At 50.3% G+C, this 26,897-nt stretch overlaps 2 protein-coding genes across 5 annotated transcripts in view; one reads left to right on the forward strand and one right to left on the reverse strand.

Moving 5' to 3' along the window:
* Window positions 1–3,753, forward strand: part of SNX25 (sorting nexin 25) — a 108,142-nt gene extending 104,389 nt beyond the window's left edge. For both annotated transcript variants that reach the window (XM_038755331.1, XM_038755332.1), the window contains 4 exons: window positions 1,061–1,127; window positions 1,540–1,721; window positions 2,129–2,229; window positions 3,294–3,753. In XM_038755331.1, the coding sequence (XP_038611259.1) occupies window positions 1,061–1,127; window positions 1,540–1,721; window positions 2,129–2,229; window positions 3,294–3,419 (476 nt within the window). In that variant the 3' untranslated portion in view covers window positions 3,420–3,753. The remainder of the gene's footprint in view (window positions 1–1,060; window positions 1,128–1,539; window positions 1,722–2,128; window positions 2,230–3,293) is intronic.
* An 803-nt stretch (window positions 3,754–4,556) lies between these two features.
* On the reverse strand, window positions 4,557–25,492 carry LOC119935754 (LRP2 binding protein). 3 transcript variants are annotated; one of them, XM_038755235.1, is made up of 8 exons: window positions 25,466–25,492; window positions 21,061–21,176; window positions 14,816–14,929; window positions 12,692–12,831; window positions 12,503–12,608; window positions 7,858–8,081; window positions 5,984–6,149; window positions 4,557–5,281 (listed from the first exon to the last, which is right to left on the reverse strand). In XM_038755235.1, the coding sequence occupies exons 3-8, from the start codon at window positions 14,849–14,851 to the stop codon at window positions 5,216–5,218; spliced, it is 738 nt and encodes a 245-aa protein (XP_038611163.1). In that variant the 5' UTR covers window positions 14,852–14,929; window positions 21,061–21,176; window positions 25,466–25,492; the 3' UTR covers window positions 4,557–5,215. The 3 variants fall into 3 exon arrangements, with proteins under 3 accessions (XP_038611163.1, XP_038611162.1, XP_038611161.1); XM_038755234.1 differs by having other exon boundaries at window positions 12,692–12,834; XM_038755233.1 differs by lacking the exons at window positions 21,061–21,176; window positions 25,466–25,492 and having other exon boundaries at window positions 7,858–7,997; window positions 12,692–12,834; window positions 14,816–14,925.
* Between the last annotated feature and the right edge of the window lie 1,405 nt (window positions 25,493–26,897).

Consider the following 26,897-nt stretch of genomic DNA (forward strand, 5'->3'; position numbering starts at 1 on the left):
CTTGGGCCACTTACCTCCTCTGTGCCTCAGTTACCCCATCTTTAAAATGGAGATTGACCGAGCCCCATGTGGGACATGGACTGTGTCCAACCCGATTATCTTTTATCTAACTCAGTGTTCAATACAGTGCTGGCACATAGGAAAAAAAACGACCCCCGAAACTCTGCCCACAAGGAGCTTCCAGTCTAGAGGGGGAGAAGCTCTAGCTTGTAAGGAGGGGCCTGCGCCTCTCCCCATGCTGACTGAGAGTCCACACGCCCTGCCGACCCTGGAGTTCCTGGGGGTGGTCGGCCAGCGGGAAGGGAAGCCGGGGCCCGGACAGCTCTGGGAAGGGAAGGGCCAACTGTCGGCACCATTCCGGGAACTCCCTGCCGCCTGGCACCGTAGAGTTATTCCTGCCCGGCTGGGATTCAATTCAATCGTATTTATTGAGCGCTTACTGTGTGCAGAGCGCTGTAATCAATCAATCGATCGTATTTATTGAGCGTTTACTGTGTGCAGAGCGCTGTACTAAGCGCTTGGGAAGTACAAGTTGGCAACATATCAGGCTCCCGTGCAAGCAGAGCTTCCATCACGGCAGCCGCTGGGGCCGTCACTGCGGGAACATCAGTAAACACAAAGGACAGTCTAGAGAAGGGCAACAGGCACCGCAGGTGGCAAACGCGTCCTGGGGACAAGGCATGGGCCGGGGCAGGGCCACGTGGCCATTTTTTCCATTCTAGATGGTGTGTCACGGTCAGATCATCATCATCATCATCATCAATCGTATTTATTGAGCGCTTACTGTGTGCAGAGCACTGTACTAAGCGCTTGGGAAGGACAAGTTGGCAACATATAGAGACAGTCCCTACCCAACAGTGGGCTCACAGTCTAAAAGGATGTTTGTGTGTGCACGCGTACACACGAGCACTTTGCATGCCCACCCCCGGTGCAATGTCCAGGAGAAGGGCATTAGGGAAACTGACGCCAGGCAGCCATCAGGGCCCGCGTGCACCCCCTGGGGAAATACGGGCACCCCACAACTCCCGGGGTGACGTGCGCATCCTGATTTTGGTTGCAGTGTTCAAATGGGTCAGAAAGACGCTGATTGCACTAGTCCAGGTCACGTTCGGACGGACAATCAACAAGTAAGTGCCGTCGGTTGGAGGCCCGGTCTGGCCCGAGTGGGCACAGGTCCAACCTCCCCTCCGTTCCCATCAAGGAGAAATGCACACATGCCCCTTCTCCCCTCTCCTTCCCCCTTGGGCACTGTACCAGCCTTGAGTGTCCACAACCACCCCCGGCTCCGCCTAGCTGGGCATCGGAGGTTTTCGTGGGTCAGAGAGGAACTGGGGAGGGGCTTTCGGCCATCACCTCCGGCCTCAAAATTCGGAGCCCGGCTCTTCTCGCCCCGAAGCCCCCTCCTCCACCACCCAACTGCCCCAGACTCCTCGGCCGGTGCCGAGCTCTCGCCACGTGGGGTGACGGCGGGCGAGGGGGCGGATGAGGGGCCGGGCGAGTCGCCGGCCCCTCGGTCCTGAGCGGCAGTGCGTCCTGCAGGCAGATCGGCGACACGGTGAGCTGGATGCTGAGCGAGCAGATGCTGGTGTCCTACGTCAACCTGTTCCGAGACGCCTTCTGGCCCAACGGCAAACTCGCCCCAGCCCCGGGGGCCCGGACTGAGGAGCAGAGCCGGGACACCAAACTGCGAGCGAGGCAGAAACTCCTCGACAACATTCCAGGTCAGGCCGGGCTGGGCCGGGGAGGGAGAGGGCACCGGCCCCGTTCCCCCGCTCCACTGACCCCCGCGGCCGAGCCCTGGGCATCTGGGGGGCAGCCGGGACTCCGCACCTAGGGCGACCCTGCCCCAGTCACCTGAAGGCAGCCCCCCACACTGCCCAGGGGCCGGGTCTTTAGCCTCAGGCCTAAGGCTCCTTCTGCCGGGGTTTTGTCCGAGGCCTCGGCAAGGCCCACTGCCCCTGGAGGGGTCACAGCGGGAGGCCGCGTGGCTAGGCCGTGGCCAAGACTCTCGCCGCGGAGGCCCTTGGGAGGCAGGGGCGGCAGGGCCAGAACTCGGGCCTAGGTCCAACACACCCTCAACGGCCCGGGCCCCAGTGCCTGCTGGCTGGAAGAGCGTCTTGTCCACCAGATCTCCTGCAGAACCTCGTGGGCCAACAGAACGCCCGCCACGGAGTCATCAAGATTTTCAACGCCCTGCAGGAGCGGCAGGCCAACAAGCACCTGCTCTACGTGAGTCCCCAGAACCTTGGGCGCTGGCCCCTAGCCGGACCCCCGTTTCCCCCCCTCCCTCCCCCAGCTCAGGCTCCGGCCCCCATCTCCGCGGTGACCCTGTCCTCGTCCCCTGCCCTGCCAGGCAGGTCTTCCTGCCCCACTCTCCCCGCTACGGCTCTAGGAGGTCCCTGGGGCCAGCCCTTGCCACGATGGCTCTCACAACCCACGTGGGACGTCTCAGTTTCTCCCAGCTTGGCCTCTGTCCCTCCTTAACAGACTGGATGACTTTCTCCTCACAGAGTGTCTTCCTTAACGCTCATCGTGTCCCCATCCACCCCTCCCTCCACCTCTGTCTGTCCCTTTTCCTCCCTCCTTCTATCCCTTTCCCTCCCTCCCTCTCCATCCATCCCTTTCCCTCCCTCTTCCTCCATAATAATAATCATGTTGGCATTTGTTAAGCACTTACTATGTGCAAAGCACTGTTCTAAGCGCTGGGGGAGATACATGGTGATCAGGTTGTCCCACGTGGGGCTCACAGTCAATCCCCATTTTACAGATGAGGGAACTGAGACTCAGAGAAATTAAGTGACCTGCCCAAGGTCACACAGCAGACACGTGGCGGAGCCGGGATTCGAGCCCATGACCTCTGACTCCAAAGCCCGTGCTTTTTCCACTGAGCCACGCTGCTTCTCCATCTATCCATCTTCCTCCCTCCATCCATCCTTTCATCCCTCTCCCTCCCTTCAGCCATCCATTCATCCTTCTACCTCTTTCCCTCTATCCTCCCATCCCTCTCTGCCTTTCCGTCCCCCCTCCCCATCCCTCCCTCCCTCTTCTTCCACCTTCCCAACCCATCTTCTCCTATTTATCTCTCTCCACCTCCCCATCCTCCTCCTCCTTCTCCTCCATCCAACCCCCATGGGCTGAGTCTAAACAGCACCAGAAGGAAGGGGAGCGGATGGAGGCCGACAGCTCATCCTCTTCCGACGGGAAATGGGGTTTCCTTCTCGCCGTCCAGCCGGCCCTCCCGGGCACCTGGTCCTCGGAGGAACTGACCTGCGTCTTCTCCTCTGCCCGTGCAGGTGCTGTTGGAAGTGCTGCTAACAGAACTGTGCCCCGAGCTGAGAGCTCACATAGATCAGCTGAGGGGCGCTCAGCAGGGAGGTGGCTCCCGGGGACAGTCCGGAGACGTCTCTGGGGCCTCCTAGACACAGAAGCCTCTCGCGGGCAGAGGCCCGAGGACTTTCCGGGCCTTTTTTTTAAGGTTTCTCTCTGGTTTTATGTGAAGCCCGGGTCCAAAATCGCGGCGGAGCGGCCAATGCCTGGGCCCGGCTAGTGCCCTGGGGCTGGCCGTTCGGTCTCCGGGTGGTGGACGGTCACTCCGAGGGCTCCGAACATTCCTCCGTTTCCCCTGTGTGTCCGAGAACTTGGTGTGCAATACTACTTGTAGAGTTATTGTGAAGGCTCGATTGTTCTTATTTTGACTAGTGACTCCCCTGGTTTCGAGGCGTTCGCAAGCAATAAATCACAAGCGGAATCGCTGCCCTGGGCAGAGGTCCTCCCCCAGGCTAGGGTAACCTGTCTGCGGGGACCGTGGGAGCTGGTCACTGGGAGGACATCTCGCCTGGCTCCAGGAGAAGATCGAGGCGCCGGGAGTTGGGGGAGCCTGCGGGCGTGTTCTTGGGGGGCCGGGGACGCCCAACCTGCTGGGGATCAGAGCTCTGGTTGCAGGGGGAACCGGTGGGCATGTTCTTTGGGGAGGCCTGTTCTGGAGGGGAACAGAGCTCCAGTTGCCACTTTGGGGGGGCCAGGGAAGGCTCATAGGCGAGCAGGGGCCAAGGCACGGACTGCTAGTCTCGGCTCAGCCCCCTCTCACAGTGGCAATCAATCAATCAATTGTATTTATTGAGCGCTTACTGTGTGCAGAGCACTGGACTAAGCGCTTGGGAAGTACAAGTTGGCAACATATCGAGACGGTCCCTACCCAACAGCGGGCTCACAGTCTAAAAGATTGTGGCAGGCTGTCTAGACCCAGAGAAATGCAGGTGCAGCGCTGAGTCTCTCCGGGTTTTCCGTCGCGTATTATAATAATAATAGTAATTACGGTATTTGTTAAGCACTTACTATGTGCCAAGCACTGATGATAATAATGCTGGTATTAGTTTGTATTTGCCAAGCACTGTTCTAAACGCTGTGGGGGGATACAAGGTAATCAGGTTGTCCCACACGGGGCTCACAGTCTTAATCCCCATTTTACAGATGAGGAAACCGAGGCCCAGAGAAGTGAAGTGACTTGCCCGAAGTCACACAGCAGACAAGCGGCGGAGCCGGGATTAGAACCCGAGCCCGTGATCACGCGCAGGGTGCAGTTGCTGTGATCCCCCTCATCCCCTCACCCGACTCCTCCAGTTGTCCTCTCTCCCTTTCTTACCCCCCAACCCATAGTAGTGGCTACCCCAGGGACTGATCACGGCGGTTCTTAGTTTTAGCCAGTGGGATCCGAGGTAACGGCGAACAGCCCTCCCTGTGACCGTGGCTGAGGAGAGATGCCAGAAGCGCTGGGAGCCGAGCCCTAAGGGGGTGATGGGCCGCGGCGGCAGTAACGGTGACCGCCTGGACTCGGCCATAGCGCGGGCACCGGGCCCAGCCCGAACGCCACGCGTTGCTCTTCGTCGGCCTGAGCAGCCCCGGGCGGCTCCGGGGATCGAGAGCCGGCGACCTGGGGGCCCGTTTCCGGCAGGTTGGCGGTTTGGGATGGAGGAAGATGGCCTGGCTGCGGAGACAGGACCATCAATTTGAATCCCAGAGGCATTGCTTCCTCCCTGCTCGTTCCCTCGTGTGCGGCCCCCGAGACGAGGAGGCTGAGGGAGTATTCTCCCTCCAGAGGTCTGAAGAGATTGAGGATGGCGTCAGATGGCGGCAAGTTGTCAGTTTCCAGGAACGAGGGTAGGGCTTGCGTTGTTGCAGGAAGGAGCTGCGGAACTTGGCGGCCCTTTATTTCACTCTAAATTCTCTGCTCTATCACCTCTGCGTGAAGCTCGGCGGCCGTGGCGGGGTCCAGCTCGCAGGCCTAGGAGGGAGCAGAGAAGGCCAGCTGCTGGGTCCGACCCCTGAAGGAGGGGACAGGGGCCCTGCTTCTGGACCGCTGGCCCTGAGCAGAGGCGAGGGCGGGAGAGGAAGGGGGCTCAGACCTCCCCCACGCCGGGGGTTAAACCTCAGCTCTCTTTTTCGGGACTTGGGACCATCTCTGGGCTCTGTCCAGGCCTAGGCAGGGGCCAGAGCGAGGTCAGGAGGACCCCCAATCCTGTTCTGCGAAGACTTGGCAGAGACCAGGGACCTCCCGGCCGGCCTGCAGCAGTGGACAGCCATCATCATCATCATCAGTCGTATTTATTGAGCGCTTACTGTGTGCAGAGCACTGTACTAAGCGCTTGGGAAGTACAAATTGGCAACATATAGAGACAGTCCCTACCGAGGGGACCAGAGAGCTGGAAGGAAGTCCCCAGCTACTCCCCGAGGAGCTGGGGGTCCCACAGAGGTGTGTTTCCTGGCACTGTTGTTCTGAACCTGCCATATCCAGCTCCAGCGGAGCCGGGGGGCATCTGGGGCACGGCATCCGAGGCCGGGCGCTGGACTGAACGGTTCCCCTCGGAAAGCCGGGGTCAGGGGACCAGCCCACTCCCCGTACCCGAGGGGGTTCCCAAGTGGCCGCTTCTCGGCCCTCGTTCGGGGGCGGCGGATCACCACTAGCCTCGTGGGGAGCGGGGCTCACCCTGGAGTAGTAGCGTCGAGCGGCGACCTCATCTTTGTTGAGCCCCAGGCCGAGGTGCAGGCAGCGGGCGTGGTAGAAGGCGGCGATGGCCATGCCCTTGGCGATGTAGGTGGGGAGGCAGTCCGTGAGCGCCGCGATCCGGGGGATGTTGCTGTAATCCGCCACCCTGCGGGACGGGGCCCGGTCAGGAGCCAGGCTCTGTCCCGCCCTTGCCCGGCCTCGGCCCGAGCCGCTGAGAAGGCGGCACCGCGTAGGCCTGAATCACGGGCACGTGTGCCCGGTGGCCTGGATGTGGTCCATCACTTGACGGGGGTGCTGGGGGTCGGGCCTGGGGTGACCTCTGGAAAAAACACTGAGGCACTGAAAGGGGGCCGGGGGCAGCTCGAAACACCGCCCGTCCCACCCAGAGCGACTCCCATTCACCGGCACCCAGACGACAGACAACCGGGGCGCGGACGCGCAGCCCCCGGGACCCGCAGAGGTGTGGTGGCGGGGTCCGGCCCGAGCCAACTGTAGCTGGAGGACCAGCCAGGGCAACTGGCTTTATAAAGGCTGGTGTTATATTGTAATAATAGTAATAATAATAATAATAATAATAATGGCATTTATTAAGCGCTTACTTACTATGTGCAAAGCACTGTTCTAAGCGCTGAGGAGTTTACAAGGTGATCAGGTTGTCCCACGGGGGGCTCACAGTCTTAATCCCCATTTTCCAGATGAGGTAACTGAGGCCCAGAGAAGTGAAGTGACTTGCCCAAAGTCACACAGCTGACAAGTGGCAGAGCCGGGATTTGAACCGATGACCTCTGACTTCAAAGCCCGGGCTCTTTCCGCTGAGCCATGCTGCTTCCCTACTTGTTCCCTGCTCCCTGCTTGTTCCCTGCTTGTTGCTTCCCTAGTAACAATGATGGCATATATTAAGCACTTACTATGTGCAATGCACTGTTCTAAACGCTGGGGAGGTTACAAGGTTAGATCAGGTTGTCCCGAGGGGGGCTCACAGTCTTCATCCCCGTTTTCCAGATGAGGTAACTGAGGCCCAGAGAAGTGAAGTGACTTGCCCAAAGTCACACAACTAATTGGCAGAGCCGGGGTTTGAACGCATGACCTCTTGACTCCAAAGCCCGGGCTCTTTCCACTGAGCCACGCTGCTTCTCTATTGTACTCTCCCAGGCGCTAAGTACAGTGCTCTGCGCACAGTGAGCACTCAATAAATACAACTGAATGAATGAATATAAAGGACACCAATGGACCCAGGTCTGGCATGGCGGTCTGGTCGCCCCTGCCCCAACGGGGTGGAGGGAGGAATGGGTCAGGAGAGCATGTGGGGCTCTGAGGTTATGATAATGATGGCATTTATTAAGCGCTTATTATGTGTAAAGCACTGTTCTAAGCGCTGGGGGGATACAAGGTCACGAGGTTGTCCCACGTGGGGCTCACAGTCTTCGTCCCCATTTTCCAGATGAGGGAACTGAGGCCCAGAGAAGTGAAGTGACCTGCCCAAAGTCACACAGCTGACAAGCGGCGGAGCCGGGATTTGAGCCCATGACCTCTGACTCCAAAGCCCGGGCTCTTTTAGACTGTGAGCCCAATGTTGGGTAGGGACTGTCTCTGTACGTTGCCAATTTGTACTTCCCAAGCGCTTAGTACAGTGCTCTGCACATAGTAAGCGCTCAATAAATATGATTGATTGATTGATTGATTTTCCACCGAGCCACGCTGCTTCTCCTCTTGGCCCCCACCCCACCGTCCCATCCCCTCCCCGTTCCCGGACTCTGGTGTTCACCCCCGCCATCCCCCTGCAGCGGGGCAACCTCGAATGGGCCCCGAATCGGCCCACCTCCCATGCGCTTGGTGAGACGCGGTCCGCTCACCTTTTGGAAAACGAGGCCGCTTTGGTGTAGAGCTTGTTCCGGTAGTAGTATTCCACCAGGTGGGCCTGGGCGTAGACGTTGCCCCGTTGGGCGGCTTGGTGTAGACACTCCAGGGCGGCCTCGGCGTCCCTTGTCACGGCCTGGCCGTAGAGGTACATGACCCCCAGTGCCCCCTGGGACTCCAGGCTGCCGTTGCCGCAGGCTTCCGAGTGCCAGAAAAAGGCCTGAGGACGGACAGACACGGGGTGCTTTGTCCCGCCCCGGCCTCGCCAGCGGAGCTGAGGCCTAATGATAATAATTATTATTATATACTATATAATTATAATAATAATCATAATATAATTATATATAATTATTATAATTATTTATTATTATTTATATAATATAAATAATATAAATTATATAATTTAAATATTATGTAATTATTATATTATATAACTAGCTATGCTAACTATTATATATAATATATATAATATATCATCATATATAATAATATATAATATATCAATATATTATATATTATAATATATAATAATATATAAAATAATATATTATATATATTATATATAATATATTAATGTATTGTGTATTATAATGTATAATAATATATAATATAATATATTATATATTACATATAATAATATATAGTATTATATGTAATATATGATATATTATATAATATATAACATTAACATATAATATATATAATATATAATATATATTATATGGTTATATTATATTATAGTTATGTGATTGATTTGCACATAGTAAGCGCTTAACAAATATCATCATTATGATCATTACTATTATTATTGTAACCTCCCCAGTGCTTCGAACAGTGCTTTGCACCTAGTAAGCGCTTCAGGTGTGTGACTTTGGGCAAAGTCCCTTACCTTCTCTGTGCCTCAGTTACCTCATCTGTAATAGTTAGCGTAACTAGTTATATAATATTATATATTATATTATATTATATATTATATCATATATATTATATATGATATTATTAGTATATATTATATATTATATAATTATATTATATAATAATAATTATTATTATTATTCCAGGAGGCTTCCCAGACTGAGCCCCTTCCTTCCTCTCCCCCTCGTCCCCCTCTCCATCCCCCCACATCTTACCTCCTTCCCTTCCCCACAGCACCTGTATAGATGTTTGTACAGATTTATTACTCTATTTATTTATTTATTTTACTTGTACCTATCTATTCTATTTATTTTATTTTGTTAGTATGTTTGGTTTCGTTCTCTGTCTCCCCCTTTTAGACTGTGAGCCCGCTGTTGGGTAGGGACTGTCTCTAGATGTTGCCAATTTGTACTTCCCAAGCGCTTAGTACAGTGCTCTGCACATAGTAAGCGCTCAATAAATACGATCGATGATGATGATGATGATGATGATGATAATAATGATGGCATTTATTAAGCGCTTACTATGTGCAAAGCACTGTTCTAAGCGCTGGGAAGATTACAAGGTGATCAGGTTGTCCCACCAGGGGGGCTCACAGTCTTCATCCCCATTTTACAGATGAGGGAACTGAGGCACAGAGCAGTTAAGCGACTTGCCCAAAGTCACACAGCTGACAGTTGGCAGAGCCGGGATTTGAACCCATGACGTCTGACTCCAAAGCCCATGCTCTTTTCCACTGAGCCATGCTGCTTCTCTGATAATGATAATAATAATGATGGCGTGATGATGGCATTTATTAAGCGCTTACTATGTGCAAAGCACTGTTCTAAGCACTGGATAAGGGACTGCGCCTCTGCTAGCCACTCACCCCTGTCCCCCACATTCTCCATCCCCAGCTTCTGCGCTCTCCTCTTCTCCAGCTGCACCCTCCCCTACTCCCCCTTAATAATAATAATAATGATGGCATTTATTAAGCGCTTACTACGTGCAAAGCACTGTTCTAAGCGCTGGGGAGTTTACAAGGTGATGAGGTGGTCCCACGGGGGGCTCACAGTCTTAATCCCCATTTTCCAGATGAGGGAACTGAGGCCCAGAGAAGTGAAGTGACTTGCCCAGAGTCACCCAGCTGACAAGTGGCGGAGCCGGGATTTGAACCCATGACCTCTGACTCCAAAGCCCGGGCTCTTTCCACCGAGCCACGCTGCTTCTCTAATGATGATGATGGTACTTGTTAAACGCTTACTTTGTGCCCAGCACTGTACTAAACCCTCGGATAGATACAAGTTAACCCGGTTGGACACAGTCCCTACCCCATATGGGGCTCACAATCAAGGAGTGAGTAGAATTTAATCCCCATTTTACAGATGAGGAAACTCAGGCACAGAAGTGAAGTTACTTGCCCAGAATCAGACAAGTGGAGGAAGCGGGTTTAGAACCCAGTCCTCTGATGTCCCGGCCTGTACTCTTTCCATCATCATCATCAGTCGTATTTATTGAGCGCTTACTATGTGCAGAGCACTGTACTAAGCGCTTGTACATATTTATTACGCTATTTATTTTACTTGTACCTATCTATTCTATTCATTTTATTTTGTTAGTATGTTTGGTTTTGTACTCTGTCTCCCCCTTCTAGACTGTGAGCCCGCTGTTGGGTAGGGACTGTCTCTAGATGTTGCCAGCTTGTACATCCCAAGCGCTTAGTACAGTGCTCTGCACACAGTAAGCGCTCAATAAATATGATTGATTGATTGATGATGGTACTTGTTAAACGCTTACTTTGTGCCCAGCACTGTACTAAACCCTCGGATAGATACAAGTTAACCCGGTTGGACGCAGTCCCTACCCCATATGGGGCTCACAATCAAGGAGTGAGTAGAATTTAATCCCCATTTTACAGATGAGGAAACTCAGGCACAGAATCGAAGTTACTTGCCCAGAAGCAGACAAGTGGAGGAAGCGGGTTTAGAACCCAGTCCTCTGATGTCCCGGCCTGTACTCTTTCCATCATCATCATCAATCGTATTTATTGAGCGCTTACTATGTGCAGAGCACTGTACTAAGCGCTTGTACATATTTACTACTCTATTTTACTTGTACCTATCTATTCTATTCATTTTATTTTGTTAGTATGTTTGGTTTTGTACTCTGTCTCCCCCTTCTAGACTGTGAGCCCGCTGTTGGGTAGGGACTGTCTCTAGATGTTGCCAGCTTGTACATCCCAAGCGCTTAGTACAGTGCTCTGCACACAGTAGGCGCTCAATAAATACGATTGATTGATTGATTGATTGGGAAGTACAAATTGGCAACATATAGAGACAGTCCCTACCCAACAGCGGGCTCACGGTCTAAAAGTACTGTTTCCACTACTTCATGCTGCTTCTCTAAGGGGAAGGAGGGAGAGAGAGGAGAGAGAAAAAGAGAGAGAGAGAGAGGAGAGAGGAAAAAGAGAGGAGAGAGCGAGCCAGCACAGACCATCCTGGCATCTTGTACTTTCCAAGCGCTTAGTACAGTGCTCTGCACACAGTAAGCGCTCAATAAATACTATTGACTGATTTGCACATAGTAAGCGCTTAACAAATATCATCATTATGATCATTACTATTCATTTTATTTTATTGGTATGTTTGGTTTTGTTCTCTGTCTCCCCCTTTTAGACTGTGAGCCCACTGTTGGGTAGGGACTGTCTCTATGTGTTGCCAAGTTGTACTTCCCAAGCGCTTAGTACAGCGCTCTGCACATAGTAAGCGCTCAATAAATACGATTGATGATGATGATGATACTATTATTATTGTAACCTCCCCAGTGCTTCGAACAGTGCTTTGCACCTAGTAAGCGCCTCAGCTGTGTGACTTTGGGCAAAGTCCCTTAACTTCTCCGTGCCTCAGTTACCTCATCTGTAAAATGGGGATTAAGACTGTGAGCCCCCCGTGGGACAACCTGATCACCTGGTATCCCCCCCGCGCTTAGAGCAGTGCTTTGCACATAGTAAGCGCTTAACGAATACCATTATTATTATTATCTTCCAACTGGGAGTTCTTCATTCATTCAATCGTATTTACTGAGCGCTTACTGTGCGCAGAGCACTGTACTAAGCGCTTGGAAAGTACAATTCAGCAACAGGGAGAGGCGGCCCCCACCCAACAACAGGCTTCCCACGAAACTCTCAGGCGACCAGCACTGTTGACTAGCTGTGGCACAAGTTCCCCGTACCTCTGTGGCTTCCCAACATCTAAGCAAATTAAAATGGAAGAAGTCACCGTAGCCAGTTGGCACATGCCACCACTCCCCAGGAAGAAAGGGCACTTAGTACAGTGCTCCACCCACAGTAAGCGCTCAATAAATACTACTGATTGATTTGCACATAGTAAGCGCTTAACAAATATCATCATTATGATCATCACTATTATGATTGTAACCTCCCCAGTGCTTCGAACAGTGCTCTGCACCTAGGAAGCGCTTCAGCTGTGTGACTTTGGGCAAAGTCACTTTGGGCTTTACGGCACTGAGGATTATCATCATCAATCGTATTTATTGAGCACTTACAATGTGCAGAGCACTGGACTAAGCGCTTGGGAAGTACAAATTGGCAACATATAGAGACAGTCCCTACCCAACAGTGGGCTCACGGTCTAAAAGATTGGATTATTGAATAAAGGATTCTTCTTCTGCCTGCTTCCTCCAGCCCCAGTATCTGCCCTCATGGGCCAGACGACCCCTACTCCCTACCTTTCCCAGCTCCTTCGGCTCCTTGGTGGAGTAGTAAACCCCTAGGATGCTCTGGGCCTTCACGCTGGCTTTGGGGTTCCCGTTGTCGGCGGCAAAAAGCCAGAGCCTGAGGGAGCCGGGATAGCAGGGAGGGTGAGAGGAAGGCCATGGTCATGGCAACCCCGGCCTTGGCCCGGCCCGGCCCCTCACCTCTCCGCCTCAGTGTCCGAGCGCGGCGCGCCCTGGCCTTCGTAGTGAGCGCGGCCCAGGTTGTAGGCGGCGGCGAAGCGGAGGTGCCCGGCTTTGGGGCAGCGGGAGGTCACGATCTGCTTCATGAACGCCACCCCTTTCTTCTGTCACCGGGCCAGAAACACTCCAGCGTTAGGCTGATCAGGACCCCCCAAAGTCTGACCTCGAGAGACACAGGCGGAGCCCCCACTTGTCCACTCTCCCGCCCTGGTGGGATAACAACACTCCGGACCCGGACGGAGCCGTCCCAAGTTTGGGCTGAGAGAAGGGATGCCAGTCCACCCCTGGCCCCTACAGCAGTCCCCACCGAATCCCCCCTCCGCACACAACAGCCTGGAGGCCTCACCTCATCATCATCATCATCATCAATCGTATTTATTGAGCGCTTCCTAGGTGCAGAGCACCGTACTAAGCGCTCGGGAAGTCCAAATTGGCAACATCTAGAGACGGTCCCTACCCAAGAGTGGGCTCACAGTCTAAAAGGGGGAGACAGAGAACGAAACCAAACAGACTAACAAAATAAAATAAATAAATAGAACTCCACTTCTCCAATGATCTGTATGTTTGTGTGTATGCGTGTTGGGTGGGGACTGTCTCTATATGTTGCCAATTTGTACTTCCCAAGCGCTTAGTACAGTGCTCTGCACACAGTAAGCGCTCAATAAATACGATTGATGATGATGATATATATATATATATATATATATATGTGTGTATATATATATATATACATACACTTTTTCCACTTGGAAGTGGCACCCAGCCCACAGCCACTCCAAGTGCCTAGGGACCCACAGGAGATCCTGACTTCTTTATTAGATTTTCTTTTTCCTGGGACCATGCCCGAGGCCTTTTTTTTAAATCCTATTTGTTAAGCACGTACAGGCACTGTACTAAGCGCTGGGGTTGACACAGGGTTTTCAGGTTGTCCCACGTGAGGCTCACAATCTTCATTCCCACTTTAAAGACGAGGTGACTGAGGCACTGAGAAGCAAGTGTTCTCCCTCTTATGTATCAAGACTGCGCACCCCATGTGGGATAGCGACTATGTCCAATTATGTATCAATCAATCAATCGTATTTATTGAGCGCTTACTGTGTGCAGAGCACTGGACTAAGCGCTTGGGAAGTCCAAGTTGGCAACAGATAGAGACGGTCCCTACCCAACGGTGGGCTCACAGTCTAAAAGGGGGAGACAGAGAACAAAACCAAACATACTAACAAAATAAAATAAATAGAATAGATATGTACAAGTAAAATAAATAAATAAATAAATAGAGTGATAAATATGTACAGACATATATAGAGGTATCAAGACTGTGCACCCCATGTGGGATTGCGACTTTTAGACTGTGAACCCACTGTTGGGTAGGGACTGTCTCTATATGTTGCCAATTTGTACTTCCCAAGCGCTTAGTCCAGTGCTCTGCACACAGTAAGCGCTCAATAAATACGATTGATGATGATGATGATAGTATGTACGTTAGTATGTTAGTATGTTTGGTTTTGTCTCCCCCTTTTAGACTGTGAGCCCACTGTTGGGTAGGAACTGCCTCTATACGTTGCCAATTTGTACTTCCCAATCGCTTAGTCCAGTGCTCTGCACACAGTCAGCGCTCAATAAATACGATTGATGATGATGATGATAGTATGTACGTTAGTATGTTAGTATGTTTGGTTTTGTCTCCCCCTTTTAGACTGTGAGCCCACTGTTGGGTAGGAACTGCCTCTATTCGTTGCCAATTTGTACTTCCCAAGCGCTTAGTCCAGTGCTCTGCACACAGTCAGCGCTCAATAAATACGATTGATGATGATGATAGCGACTGTGTCCAACCCAACTGACATATCTAGCCCAGCACTTAGAATAGTGTGTGATACCTCGTAGGCGCCTAACAAATACTAAGCGGCTGACCCGGGGTCACCCGGCGGACAAGCGACAGAGCCGGAATTAGAACCCAGGTCCTCCTGGCTCCCAGGCTTTCCACTGTGCCCAACTGCTCCCTTTGGAAGCCAAAATCCGGTTACTCCTCCCCCTCAGCCCCTCCAAAATGAGTGTTCAAAGGCGGGTGGCCGGAGGGTGACTTACAGTGTCTGGCTGTGTCCCCAGGCCGTCGTAGTACATGACGCCCAGCTGGTAGATGGCCTGATGGTCCTTCTCCTTGATTTCTTCAAACTGCTCCAGGGCCTCTTCGTACCAACCCTGAAAGAGTCCCCACCGCCCTGCCTCTGTGGCCCACCTGCCTGTTGATGGGCCCAGTCCGCTGGCTGGCCACCTCCCCGTAGGGTCCGTGGTCTCCCAAATCTAGGCTAACTGTACCCAGTCTGTAAAACTTGCGATCAGGACATGTCGGGAGCCATTAGTTTTGTGGTGGGCTTAGCCGAGCGCTTAGTCCAGTGCTCTGCACATAGTAAGCGCTCAATAGATACGATTGATGATGAGGGTGGGTCCTTCAGGAGGAGCGGAGACCCTCTCAGACCAGTAAGGGGCTGCCCCATACCCTGCTCTCGCCCAAACCACTTTAGGTGCGAAGGCAGGGTGAGTTAGAAAGCTGTGGTCAAGGGGAATAATATTAATAATATTATATTATTATATCATTATATAATAATATTAATATATCACATTATCACTTTATTATATAAGAATATTAATATGCAATATTATATAATGATATTGATATATTATATTTTCATTTTATTATATGATAATATTAATATGCAACATTATATAATGATATTGATATAATATATTATCATTTTATTATATAATGATATTAATATGTAATATTAATATGTTATATTATTATTTTATTATATGATGATGTTAATATGATATTGTTATGATGTGATAATGTGATTAATTATATTGATAATATAGTAATTATATTACTATTAATTAATATGACATTCATATTAATAATAGTAACTTTCTAGACTGTGAGCCCACTGTTGGGTAGGGACCGTCTCTATATGTTGCCAGCTTGTACTTCCCAAGCGCTTAGTCCAGTGCTCTGCACACAGTAAGCGCTCAATAAATACGATTGATGATGATGGTGGGTCCTTCAGGAGGAGCGGAGACCCTCTCAGACCAGTAAGGGGCTGTCCCATACCCCGCTCTCGCCCAAACCACTTTAGGTGCGAAGGCAGGGTGAGTTAGAAAGCTGTGGTCAAGGGGAATAATATCAATATTAATAATCTTATATTATTATATAATAATATTAATATAATATTATATTATCATCTTATTATATAGTGATATTAATATGTAATATGATATAATATTAATATAATATAATATAATATAATTGTTTTATTGCGTGATAATATTAATATAATGTTGTTATGTTGTAATGGTGTAATTAATTATATTAATGATATGTTAATTATATTACTATTAATTAATATAATATTAATATTAATAATAGTAACTTTCTAGACTGTGAGCCCACTGTTGGGTAGGGACCGTCTCTATATGTTGCCAGCTTGTAACTTTCTAGCCTGTGAGCCCACTGTTGGGTAGGGACCGTCTCTATATGTTGCCAGCTTGTACTTCCCAAGCACTTTGTCCAGTGCTCTGCACACAGTAAGCGCTCAATAAATACGATTGATGATGATGGTGGGTCCTTCAGGAGGAGCGGAGACCCTCTCAGACCACTAAGGGGCTGCCCCATTCCCTGCTCTCGCCCAAACCACTTTAGGTGTGAAGGCAGGGTGAGTTAGAAAGCTGTGGTCAAGGGGAATAATATTAATATCATCATATTATTATATAATAACATTAATATAATATCATATTATTATTTTATTATATAATAATATTATGTAATATTCTATAATTATATTAATATAATATTACATTATTTTATTATATGATGATATTAACATGTAATATTCTATAATAATGTTAATATAATGTTATATTATTATTTTATTATATAATAATATTATTGTATAGTATTATTATATTATGATAATATAATTAATGATATTAATAATATATTAATTATATTACTGCTAATTAACATAACATTAATATTAATAATAGTAACTTTCTAGACTGTGAGCCCGCTGTTGGGTAGGGACCGTCTCTAGATGTTGCCAACTTGTACTTCCCAAGCGCTTAGTCCAGTGCTCTGCACACAGTAAGCGCTCAATAAGTACGATTGATTGATAATAATGGCATTTATGAAGCGCTCACTATGTGCAAAGCACTGTTCTAAGGGCTGGGGAGGTTACAAGGCGATCGAGTCGTCCCACGGGGGGGCTCACAGTCTTAATCCCCATTTTCCAGACGAGGGAACTGAGGCCCAAAGTCACACAGCTGACAAGTGACGGAGCCGGGATTTGAACCCATGACCTCTGCCTCCAAAGCCCGGGCTCTTTCCACCGAGCCACGCGGGGAAGCGGGCTGGCCCTTGCCAAGAGAGGTGTAGCGTTCAATAAATACGATTGATTGATTGATTGTAGGGTGAGCAGGGGAGGCCGAGCCGAGCAGTGCAAAACAGATCGGAAAAACTACTTCCCAGGGTATTTGAGGAGGGCGTTCGCTAACCAACCTTGGCTTTCCTGACACTGTCCTCTCCTGGTTCTCTTCCCATCTCTGTGGCTGCTTCTTCTCAGTCTCTTTTGTGGGCCCATCCTCTGCCTCAATCAATCAATCAATCGTATTTATTGAGCGCTTACTATGTGCAGAGCACTGTACTAAGCGCTTGGGAAGTACAAATTGGCAACACATAGAGACAGTCCCTACCCAACAGTGGGCTCACAGTCTAAAAGGGGGAGACAGAGAACAGAACCAAACATACCAACAAAATAAAATAAATAGGATAGAAATGTACAAGTAAAATAAATAAATAAATAGAGTAATAAATATGTACAACCATACATACATATATACAGGTGCTGTGGGGAAGGGAAGGAGGTAAGATGGGGGGATGGAGAGGGGGACGAGGGGGAGAGGAAGGAAGGGGCTCAGTCTGGGAAGGCCTCCTGGAGGAGGTGAGCTCTCAGCAGGGCCTTAAATCCTTAAAGCCTCCCATGCTCTAACTGTGGGAGTCCTTCAAGGCTCAGTTCTGGGTCCCCTTCCATCCTCCATCGACACCCACTCCCTTGGAGAACTCACTGGCTCCCATGACTTCAACTATTATCTCCGGGTGAATGATTCCCAAATCTCTCTCTCCAGCCCTCACCTCTCTCCCTCTGTGCAATCTCTCATTTCCTCCTGCTTCAATATACTTAGATGTCCCACTGACCCCTCAAACTTAACCAACACGTCCAAAACAAATCTAATTGACTAATTGATTTACTAGTGAGCCTATGTGGTACAGGGACTGTGTCTAACTTGACTAACTTGTATCTACCCCAGCATTTAAAACAGCATTTAACGCATTGTACATACTTCCCAGAGCTTAGAACAGCGCTTAAGCACATAATAAGCGCTTAATAAAATGCCATTATTATTATTACTTAACACATATAATAATGATAATGGTAATACTCTAAAGCCAACCTACTCACTGTATCTCAATCTCATCTATCTTGCCCTTGTCCTCCCTTTGACATGGAAGTCCCACCCCCTTCATATCCAACAGACCACCTCTTTTCCCACTTTCAAAACACCCCTAAAATCACGTTTCCTCATTTTCCCACTTGCCTTCCTTCTATATTAATAATAATACCATATATAAAATATAATATATAATATATATAATATTATTATATAATATTATACATATTATAATTATACATAATAAATAAATAGAGAAATATGTACAAACATATATAATATAATATTATTATATAATTATACATAATATTATATTATATATGTTTGTACATATTTCTCTATTTATTTATTTATTTATTTTGCTTGTGCATATCTATTCTATTTATTTTATTTTCTTGGTATGTTTGGTTTTGCTCTCTGTCTCCCCATTTTAGACTGTGAGCCCACTGTTGGGTAGGGACCGTCTCTATATGTTGCCAACTTGTACTTCCCAAGCGCTTAGTACAGTGCTCTGCACACAGTAAGCGCTCAATAAATACGATTGATGATAATAACAATGATGGTTTTTGTTTAGCACTTACTATGTGCAAAGCACTGTTCTAAGCGCGCTGGGGAGGTTACAAGGTGATCAGGTTCTCCCACGGGGTGGTCACAGTCTTAATCCCCATTTTACAGATGAGGTAACTGAGGCACAGAGAAGTTAAGTGACTTGCCCAAAGTCACACAGCTGACAGTTGGCGGAGCCGGGATTGGAACCCATGACCTCTGACTCCAAAGCCTGGGGTCTTTCCACTGAGCCACGCTGCTTCTCCAACATATTGCCTAGGCATTTGGATCTATACTACTTAAATACTCAATATTTCCCCCAGCCCCTCATCGCTTACATCCTTATAATAATATAATATGAGAAGCAGCGTGGCTCAGTGGAAAAAGCCCGGGCTTTGGAGTCAGAGGTCATGGGTTCGAATCCCGGTTCTGCCACATGTCTGCTGTGCGACCTTGGGCAAGTCACTTAACTTCTCGGAGCCTCAGTTACCTCATCTGTAAAGTGGGGATGATGACTGTGAGCCCCACACGGGACAACCTGATCACCTTGTATCCCCCCCAGCGCTTAGAACAGTGCTTTGCACATGAGAAGCAGCGTGGCTCAGTGGAAAGAGCCCGGGCTTTGGAGTCAGAGTTCATGGGTTCAAATCCCGGCTCTGCCAATTGTCAGCTGTGTGACTTTGGGCAAGTCACTTCACTTCTCTGGGCCTCAGTTACCTCATCTGTAAAATTGGGATTAAGACTGGGAGCCCCTGTGGGAGAACCTGATCACCTTGTAACCTCCCCAGCGCTTAGAACAGTGCTTTGCACATAGTAAGCGCTTAATAAATGCCATCATTATTATTATTAGTAGTAGTAGTAAGAGCGTAACAAATGTCATTATTATTATTATGGTATTTGTTAAGCGCTTCCTATATGCAATACACTGTTCTACTTTCCCATTTCCCCTATTTGCAATTGATTTCGACGTCTGCCTTCCCCCTCTGGACTGTAAGCTCCTTGTGGGCAGGGATCACATCTACCAACTCTATTGCACTCTCCCAAGTGCTTAGTACAGTGCTCTGCACACAGCGCTCAATAAATACCATACTGATTGACTGGAAGGGGATAGAAAAGGGTTTCCACCCCCCGAAATCTACGCAATATATAGAAACTCACTGGGTCCCTAGGCTGCACCTTCTATCAGCCCGGACCACCCCCCAGGCCAGAGATAAATCAGGCTCCTCCAACCTACCGAAACTGAGGGGAAGCTGGAAATTAGGGGTGTGGAAAATTAGAAAAAGGAGAGTAAAGAAATGACAACCGTTCACTGGCACAACCCATGTGGGGTTGGGGGCCTTCCCTGTGAGAGACTCCCTATAATCAATCATTCAATCCACCAACTGATCAACCGATCAGTTCCCCTTCTCCATCCCCCCCCATCTTACCTCCTTCCCTTCCCCACAGCACCTGTATATATGTATATATGTTTGCACATATTTATTACTCTATTTATTTTACTTGTACATATCTATTCTATTTATTTTATTGTGTTAGTATGTTTGGTTTTGTTCTCCGTCTCCCCCTTTTAGACTGTGAGCCCACTGTTGGGTAGGGACCGTCTCTAGATGTTGCCAACTTGGACTTCCCAAGCGCTTAGTCCAGTGCTCTGCACGCAGTAAGCGCTCAATAAATACGATTGCTGATGATGATGATCATTCAATCCACCAACTGATCAACCGATCAGTTCCCCTTCTCCATCCCCCCATCTTACCTCCTTCCCTTCCCCACAGCACCTGTATATATGTATATATGTTTGCACATATTTATCACTCTATTTATTTTACTTGTACATATCTATTCTATTTTATTGTGTTAGTATGTTTGGTTTTGTTCTCCGTCTCCCCCTTTTAGACTGTGAGCCCGCTGTTGGGTAGGGACTGTCTCTATACCATCTCCCCTTTTTAGACTGTTGGGTAGGGACCGTCTCTAGACGTTGCCAACGTGTACTTCCCAAGCGCTTAGTCCAGTGCTCTGCACACAGTAAGCGCTCAATAAATACGACTGATTGATTGATTGATCACAAACACCTGTTAAGGACCTGCTGTGAGCACAGCCCCGAACTCTCTGGTAGCCTGCTTGCCCCCAAAGGCCACTTGGGTGTGAAAAGGGGGTTCTGGAGACACTCTTCATGGGTCCCTTCAGTGAAGGGATTTGGGGGAGCAGGATGAGGGAGGGCAGCTCTCTCCTTGGCCGTCTTTTCCATGGAAAAGGAAGGTGGGACGAGGGGGCTCAGGGAGGCAAACCTCTTCAAAGTAGAGCTGCCCCCTTAGGAAGCGGGCCAGCTGGTCGCCGTTCCGAATCCTGTCCTGCAGCAGCTCCAGGGCTTTCTCCAGCAGCTCCGTGTGGGAAACGGTGTTCCCTGTCCAACAAAGGATGGGGACGGGATGTTGGTACATATTTATTACTCTATTTATTTATTTATTTATTTTGCTTGTACATATCTCTTCTATTTATTCGATTTATTTTATTCCGTTACTACGGTTTTGTTCTCCGTCTCCCCCTTTAAGACTGTGAGCCCCCTGTTGGGTAGGGACTGTCTCTAGATGTTGCCAATTTGTACTTCCCAAGCGCTTAGTACGGTGCTCTGCACACAGTAAGCGCTCAATAAATATGATTGATGGTGATGATGATGATGAAATCGGGCAGGCCCTGGAGCTCACAGGTGCTCCTTGGGGGCGAGAGGCCCCAGTCTGGGCACGTTGCCGCAGCCTGACTGAGCAGGACACAGGCCAGGACACAGAAATCTGAGGCTGGAGGTGCACAGAGAGGATTTGGGGGGCGGGGGGGGCTTGTGTGTGTGAGCATGGAGATGGGAAATCAATCATATTTATTGAGCACTTACTATGTGCAGAGCACTGTACTAAGCGCTTGGGAAGTACAAATTGGCAACATATAGAGACAGTCCCTACCCAACAGTGGGCTCACAGTCTAAAAGAGGGGGGCGGGGGGGGGAAGGCGTGAGGACGATGGGCTAGAGCCTTTGGATCACTGTTGGTCAGTGGGGTTCCTTCAATAGCCTCATCAGGCCCCTGACACACAATGTCAAACCAGAGGACGGTGCCCAGAGCCGGGAACCCAAGCAGAGCCCTGTTCTACAGTTACTCTATGTCTCTCTTGAGGTGCTAATCCACTCCCTTGGCTTCAATTAATACCTCTATGCGATGACTCCCAAATCTATCTCTCTAACTCATCTGACCCGCATTCTCGCATCTCCTCCTCGACCTCTCCATCTGGCTGTCCCACCGGCATCTCAGACTTCACAAATCTAAAGCCAAACTATTGATCTTCCCTCCCACATCTCTAACTTTCCTTCCCCTATTTACTATTCTATTAATTTTGTTAATGACGTGCATCTAGCTATAATTCTATTTGTTCTGACGATTTTGACACCTGTCTGCATGTTTTGTTTTGTTGTCTGTCTCTCCCTTCTAGACTGTGAGCCCGTTGTAGGGTAGGGACTGTCTCTATATGTTGCCGACTTGTTCTTCCCAAGCGCTTAGTACAGTGCTCTGCACACAGTAAGCGCTCAATAAATACTATTGAATGAATGAATGAATGAATGGCCCACGAGCCAGAGTCCACCACCAGGGTCCAGAGCCCAGCCCTGATCCGTGTGCCCTGTGGACCTTCCTGCTTCTCCATAGGGAGCAATCCCGGCAGGCAGCTTGGAGGAAAGTGATGAGTGATGCTTCTTTCTGTCCCTTGGGGAACCCACAGAGGCCGGCACCAACCCCCTGATGAGCTGGTTGAGGAAGACAGAATATTAATAATAATGATGGCATTTATTAACACTTACTATAAGCACTGGGGAGGTTACAGAGTGATCAGGTGGTCCCAACGGGGGGCTCACAGTCTTAATCCCCATTTTACAGATGAGGTCACTGAGGCCCAGAGAAGTGAAGTGACTTGCCCAAAGTCACACAGCTGACAAGTGGCGGAGCTGGGATTTGAACCCATGACCTCTGACTCCAAAGCCCAGGCTCTTTCCACTGAGCCACGCTGCTTCTCTAATAATAATAATAATAATAATAATAATAATGGTACTTGTTAGGTGCCAAGCCCTGTTCTAAGCGGTGGGGTAGATTCAAGTTAATCAGGTTGGACACAGTCTCTATCCCACATGGGGCTCACACTCTTAATCCCCATTTATAGATGAGGTAACGGAGAAGTGAAGTGACTCACCCAAGGTCACCTAGCAGGCGTGGTGGAGGCTGGATTAGAACCCAGGTCCTTCTGACTCTCAGGCCTGTGCTCCACCCATTAAGCCATGCTGCTTCCCTAGGTTGCCATGGGGCAGGTGCTGCCAGTGATCTCTATGTTGCCAACTTGTACTTCCCAAGCGCTTAGTACAGTGCTCTGCACACAGTAAGCGCTCAATAAATACGATTGATTGATTGATTGATGGGGCAGGGCGCGCCCTGCAAGACTTGGTGAGAGGGGTGGCCATCCAGAAAAGTGTCAGTGGAAAGAGCATGGGATTTGGAGTCAGAGGTCATGGGTTCAAATCCCAGCTCCGCCAATTGTCAGCTGTGTGACTTTGGGCAAGTCACTTCACTTCTCTGGGCCTCAGTTCCCTCATCTGGAAAACGGGGATTAAGACTTTGAGCCCCCCCCAGGGGACAACCTGATCACCTTGTAATCTCCCCAGCGCTTAGAACAGTGCCTTGCACATAGTAAGTGCTTAATAAATGCCATTATCATCATCATTATTATCATTAGTGCTTTTTGCTTCTGAATGTCCCCACCCTCCTGCCCACTGTGTCCGGCGGGTCCCCAGCGCGTTCTGGGACAGGAGCGGTGACTTGCTGCCACAGACGTAACTGGAAGAAGGTGGGATTTTGGAAGGAGAGGGGAAGTTCCCTTATGAGAGAAAGAAACTTTGTGGCAGAACTTGTCCTGGGACTGACCCGGGCAAACAAAGATCTGGCAGATTTCCGGGGCGGATGGCAGGTGTCCAAGAGGCAGGTAGCCCGTTTCGCAGGGGGAAGGCTGGGGGGTCAGGGCTCAGGGACGGACGGCCCGGCTTGGGTGGGAAAGGCTCATCTCTGTCAGGTTGGACATCTCTGTCAGGGAACACTTTTAGCCAAGAGGTGGATGGCCGCTTCCAGCAGGGAAGTCTAAGGGGTCAGGGCCGAGGGGTGGACCGTCCGTCTCCGGCAGGAAAGGCTCGGGGATCAGGGCCAAGGCGAGGATGGGCCTTCTCTGTCAGGAAAGGCTTAAGGCTCAGGGCCGAAGGACGGGACACCCTGTCCGGCAGGGAATGCTCAGGGGTCAGGGCCTAAGGGTGGATGACCCCCCTGCAACACGTAGGCCTTGAGCCACCTACCCCCTCCCAAGGGCCAGGATGGATGCAGATTGGAGGATGGGGCGGGGGCCGGGGGAGAGGGAAGGGAACCTCGCAGGCCAGGCTTCGTGAGGCTGGGATGGCAGGGGAAGGGGGTCTGCGATCCGACCTTGCCTCTGCCCTTCTAGGAGGAGAGGGCATGACTCTCACTGCGCCAGCAGTGAGGGGAGACTTACTGCTAAAGGGATGGGAGGCCTGGAGGACTGGAGGGAAGTGGGGGGAGCAGGGGAAATGGGGTGGGGGGGGAAGGTGGGGGAGCAAAGGAAACGGGGGGGGGAGCAGAGGGAAGGAGGGAGATGGAGGGGCAGAAGGAGGAGCAGAGGGAGGAGAGAGAGGAGAGGAAGGTAGGGGGAGTACCTATAAATACAAGAATATTCATACATATATTATATGTATATTATACATATATACATATATGTATAATATACATATATTATATGTATATTATATGTATGTATATTATATATATTATGTATATGTGTATTATATGTATATGTATATTATATACATATAATAATAGTATACATATAATAATAAATACAATTGATTGATTGAGTAGAGGAAGGGAGGGGGAGCAGGGGGGGAACAGAGGGAGGGAAGCAGAGGAAACGTGGGTGGGGGAGCAGGGAGAGGGAGGGAAGGGGGGAGCAGAGGGAGGGAGATGGGGCAGAAGGAGGAGAAGGAGCAGAGGAAGGGAGGGGAAGCAGAGGAAGGAAGGGGGAACAGTGGGAGGGAGGGGAGCAGAGGAAACGTGGGTGGGGGAGCAGGGAGGGGAAGGAAGGGGAGCAGAGGGAGGGAGATGGGGGCAGAGGGAGGAGGAAGAGCAGAGGGAGGAGGGGGCAGAGGGAGGGAGGGGAGTAGAGGGAGGGAGGGGAGTAGAGGAAGGTAGGGGAGTAGAGGAAGGGAGGGGGAACAGAGGAAGGGAGGGGGAACAGAGGAAGGGAGGGGGGAACAGAAGGAGGGAGGGGGGGGACAGAGGAAACGTGGGTGGGGGAGCAGGGAGGGGAAGGAGGGGGAGCAGAGGGAGGGAGATGGGGGCAGAAGGAGGAGGAAGAGCAGAGGAAGGGGGGCAGAGGAAGGAAGGGGGAGCATAGGAAGGGAGGGGGAACAGAGGGAGGGAGGGGAGCAGAGGAAACGTGGGTGGGGGAGCAAGGAGGGGAAGGAGGCGGAGCAGAGGAAGAAAGGGAGGGGACGCAGAGGAAGGAAGGAAGGAAGGAAGGAAGGGGGCAGGGGAGGAAAGGGGAGCAGAGGGAGGGCAGGGAGGAGGAGGAGGAGGGCAGGAGGGGGAGCGGTGGGTTTGGTACCTAGGACGCCGGCGGCGGCGGCGGCGGCCGACTGCAGGACGGAGGCGGTGGGCTGGGGGCCGCGGGGCAGGCCCTCACTCTGCAGCCGCAGCCTCGGGGCCCGCCCTCGGGGCCCAAGCCGGGTGACGCCGGAGCGGGAGCAGGGGCAGGAGCAGGAGCGGGAGGAGGACGGGGAGGAGGGGGCGGCGGCAGAACCACCGCCTCCCTGCATCCTCCCGCCGCTCGCCATGGCTCAGCTGGGCAGGTGCCGCAGAAGGGGCCTTGGGAGGACACACGAGACGCGGAGGCACACACACACACACACACACACACACACACACACACACACACACACACACACACACACACACACACACACACAGTGTGTGGTGTGCGGATGCCGGGCCCGTGGTCCCCGGGCTGAGTTGGCCTAGAGCTGTGCGGTTGCCTGGTAACCGGCGTCGGGGCATCAGCAGAACGGGCAGGAGAAGGTGGGGGCCGGGCCTCCTCTCTCCCCTCCTGTCATCATCATCATCAATCGTATTTATTGAGCGCTTACTGTGTGCAGAGCACTGGGCTAAGCGCTTGGGAAGTACAAATTGGTAACATCTAGAGACAGTCCCTACCCAACAGTGGGCTCACAGTCTAAAGACAGTGGGCTCCCAGTCTAAAAAGCGTCCATCCCCTTCTCTCCCCTCCCGGCCTCCTCTTTCCCCCGGGTCCATCCTCCTCTCTCCCCACGGGCTTCCACCGGTCGCCCAGCATCACCACCGCCACCCGGCCTTGCTAATAATAATGATGATGACATTTATTAAGCGCTTACTACACTGTTCTAAGCGCTGGGGAGGTCACAAGGTGATCAGGTTGTCCCACGGGGGGCTCACAGTCTTCAGCCTCATTTTACAGATGAGGTAACTCAGGCCCAGAGAATAGTAAGAAGAATAATGACATTTATTAAGCACTTACTACGTGCAAAGCACTGTTCTAAGCGCTGGGGAGGTTATCAGGTGATCAGGTTGTCCCACAGTCTTCATCCTCATTTTACAGATGAGGTAACTCAGGCCCAGAGAATAATACTAATAATGGCATTTATTAAGCACTTACTATGTGCCAAGCACTGTTCTAAGCGCTGGGGAGGTCACAAGGTGATCAGGTTGTCCCACGGGGGGCTCCCAGTCTTCATTCTCATTTTACAGATGAGGTAACTCAGGCCCAGAGAATAATAATAATAATAATGGCATTTATTAAGCACTTACTATGTGCCAAGCACTGTTCTAAGCGCTGGGGAGGTTATAAGGTGATCAGGTTGTCCCACGGGGGGCTCACAGTCTTCATCCCCATTTTACAGATGAGGTCACTGAGGGCCAGAGAATAATAATAATAATGACATTTATTAAGCACTTACTATGTGCCAAGCACTGTTCCAAGCACTGGGGTGGTTACAAGGTGATCA

Source organism: Tachyglossus aculeatus, chromosome 12 (assembly GCF_015852505.1).
Source record: "Tachyglossus aculeatus isolate mTacAcu1 chromosome 12, mTacAcu1.pri, whole genome shotgun sequence".
In the NCBI taxonomy this organism is placed as follows: domain Eukaryota; kingdom Metazoa; phylum Chordata; class Mammalia; order Monotremata; family Tachyglossidae; genus Tachyglossus; species Tachyglossus aculeatus.

Coding starts and splice junctions, on each gene's coding strand:
- LOC119935754 (XM_038755234.1), bottom strand. CDS start 14,851: ATGTACTACGACGGCCTGGGGACACAGCCAGACACT. Junction 12,609..12,691: donor TCGGACACTGAGGCGGAGAG/GTGAGGGGCCGG, acceptor CGGCTCCCTCAG/GCTCTGGCTTTTTGCCGCCG. Junction 6,150..7,857: donor GCGGCCTCGTTTTCCAAAAG/GTGAGCGGACCG, acceptor CCCGTCCCGCAG/GGTGGCGGATTACAGCAACA.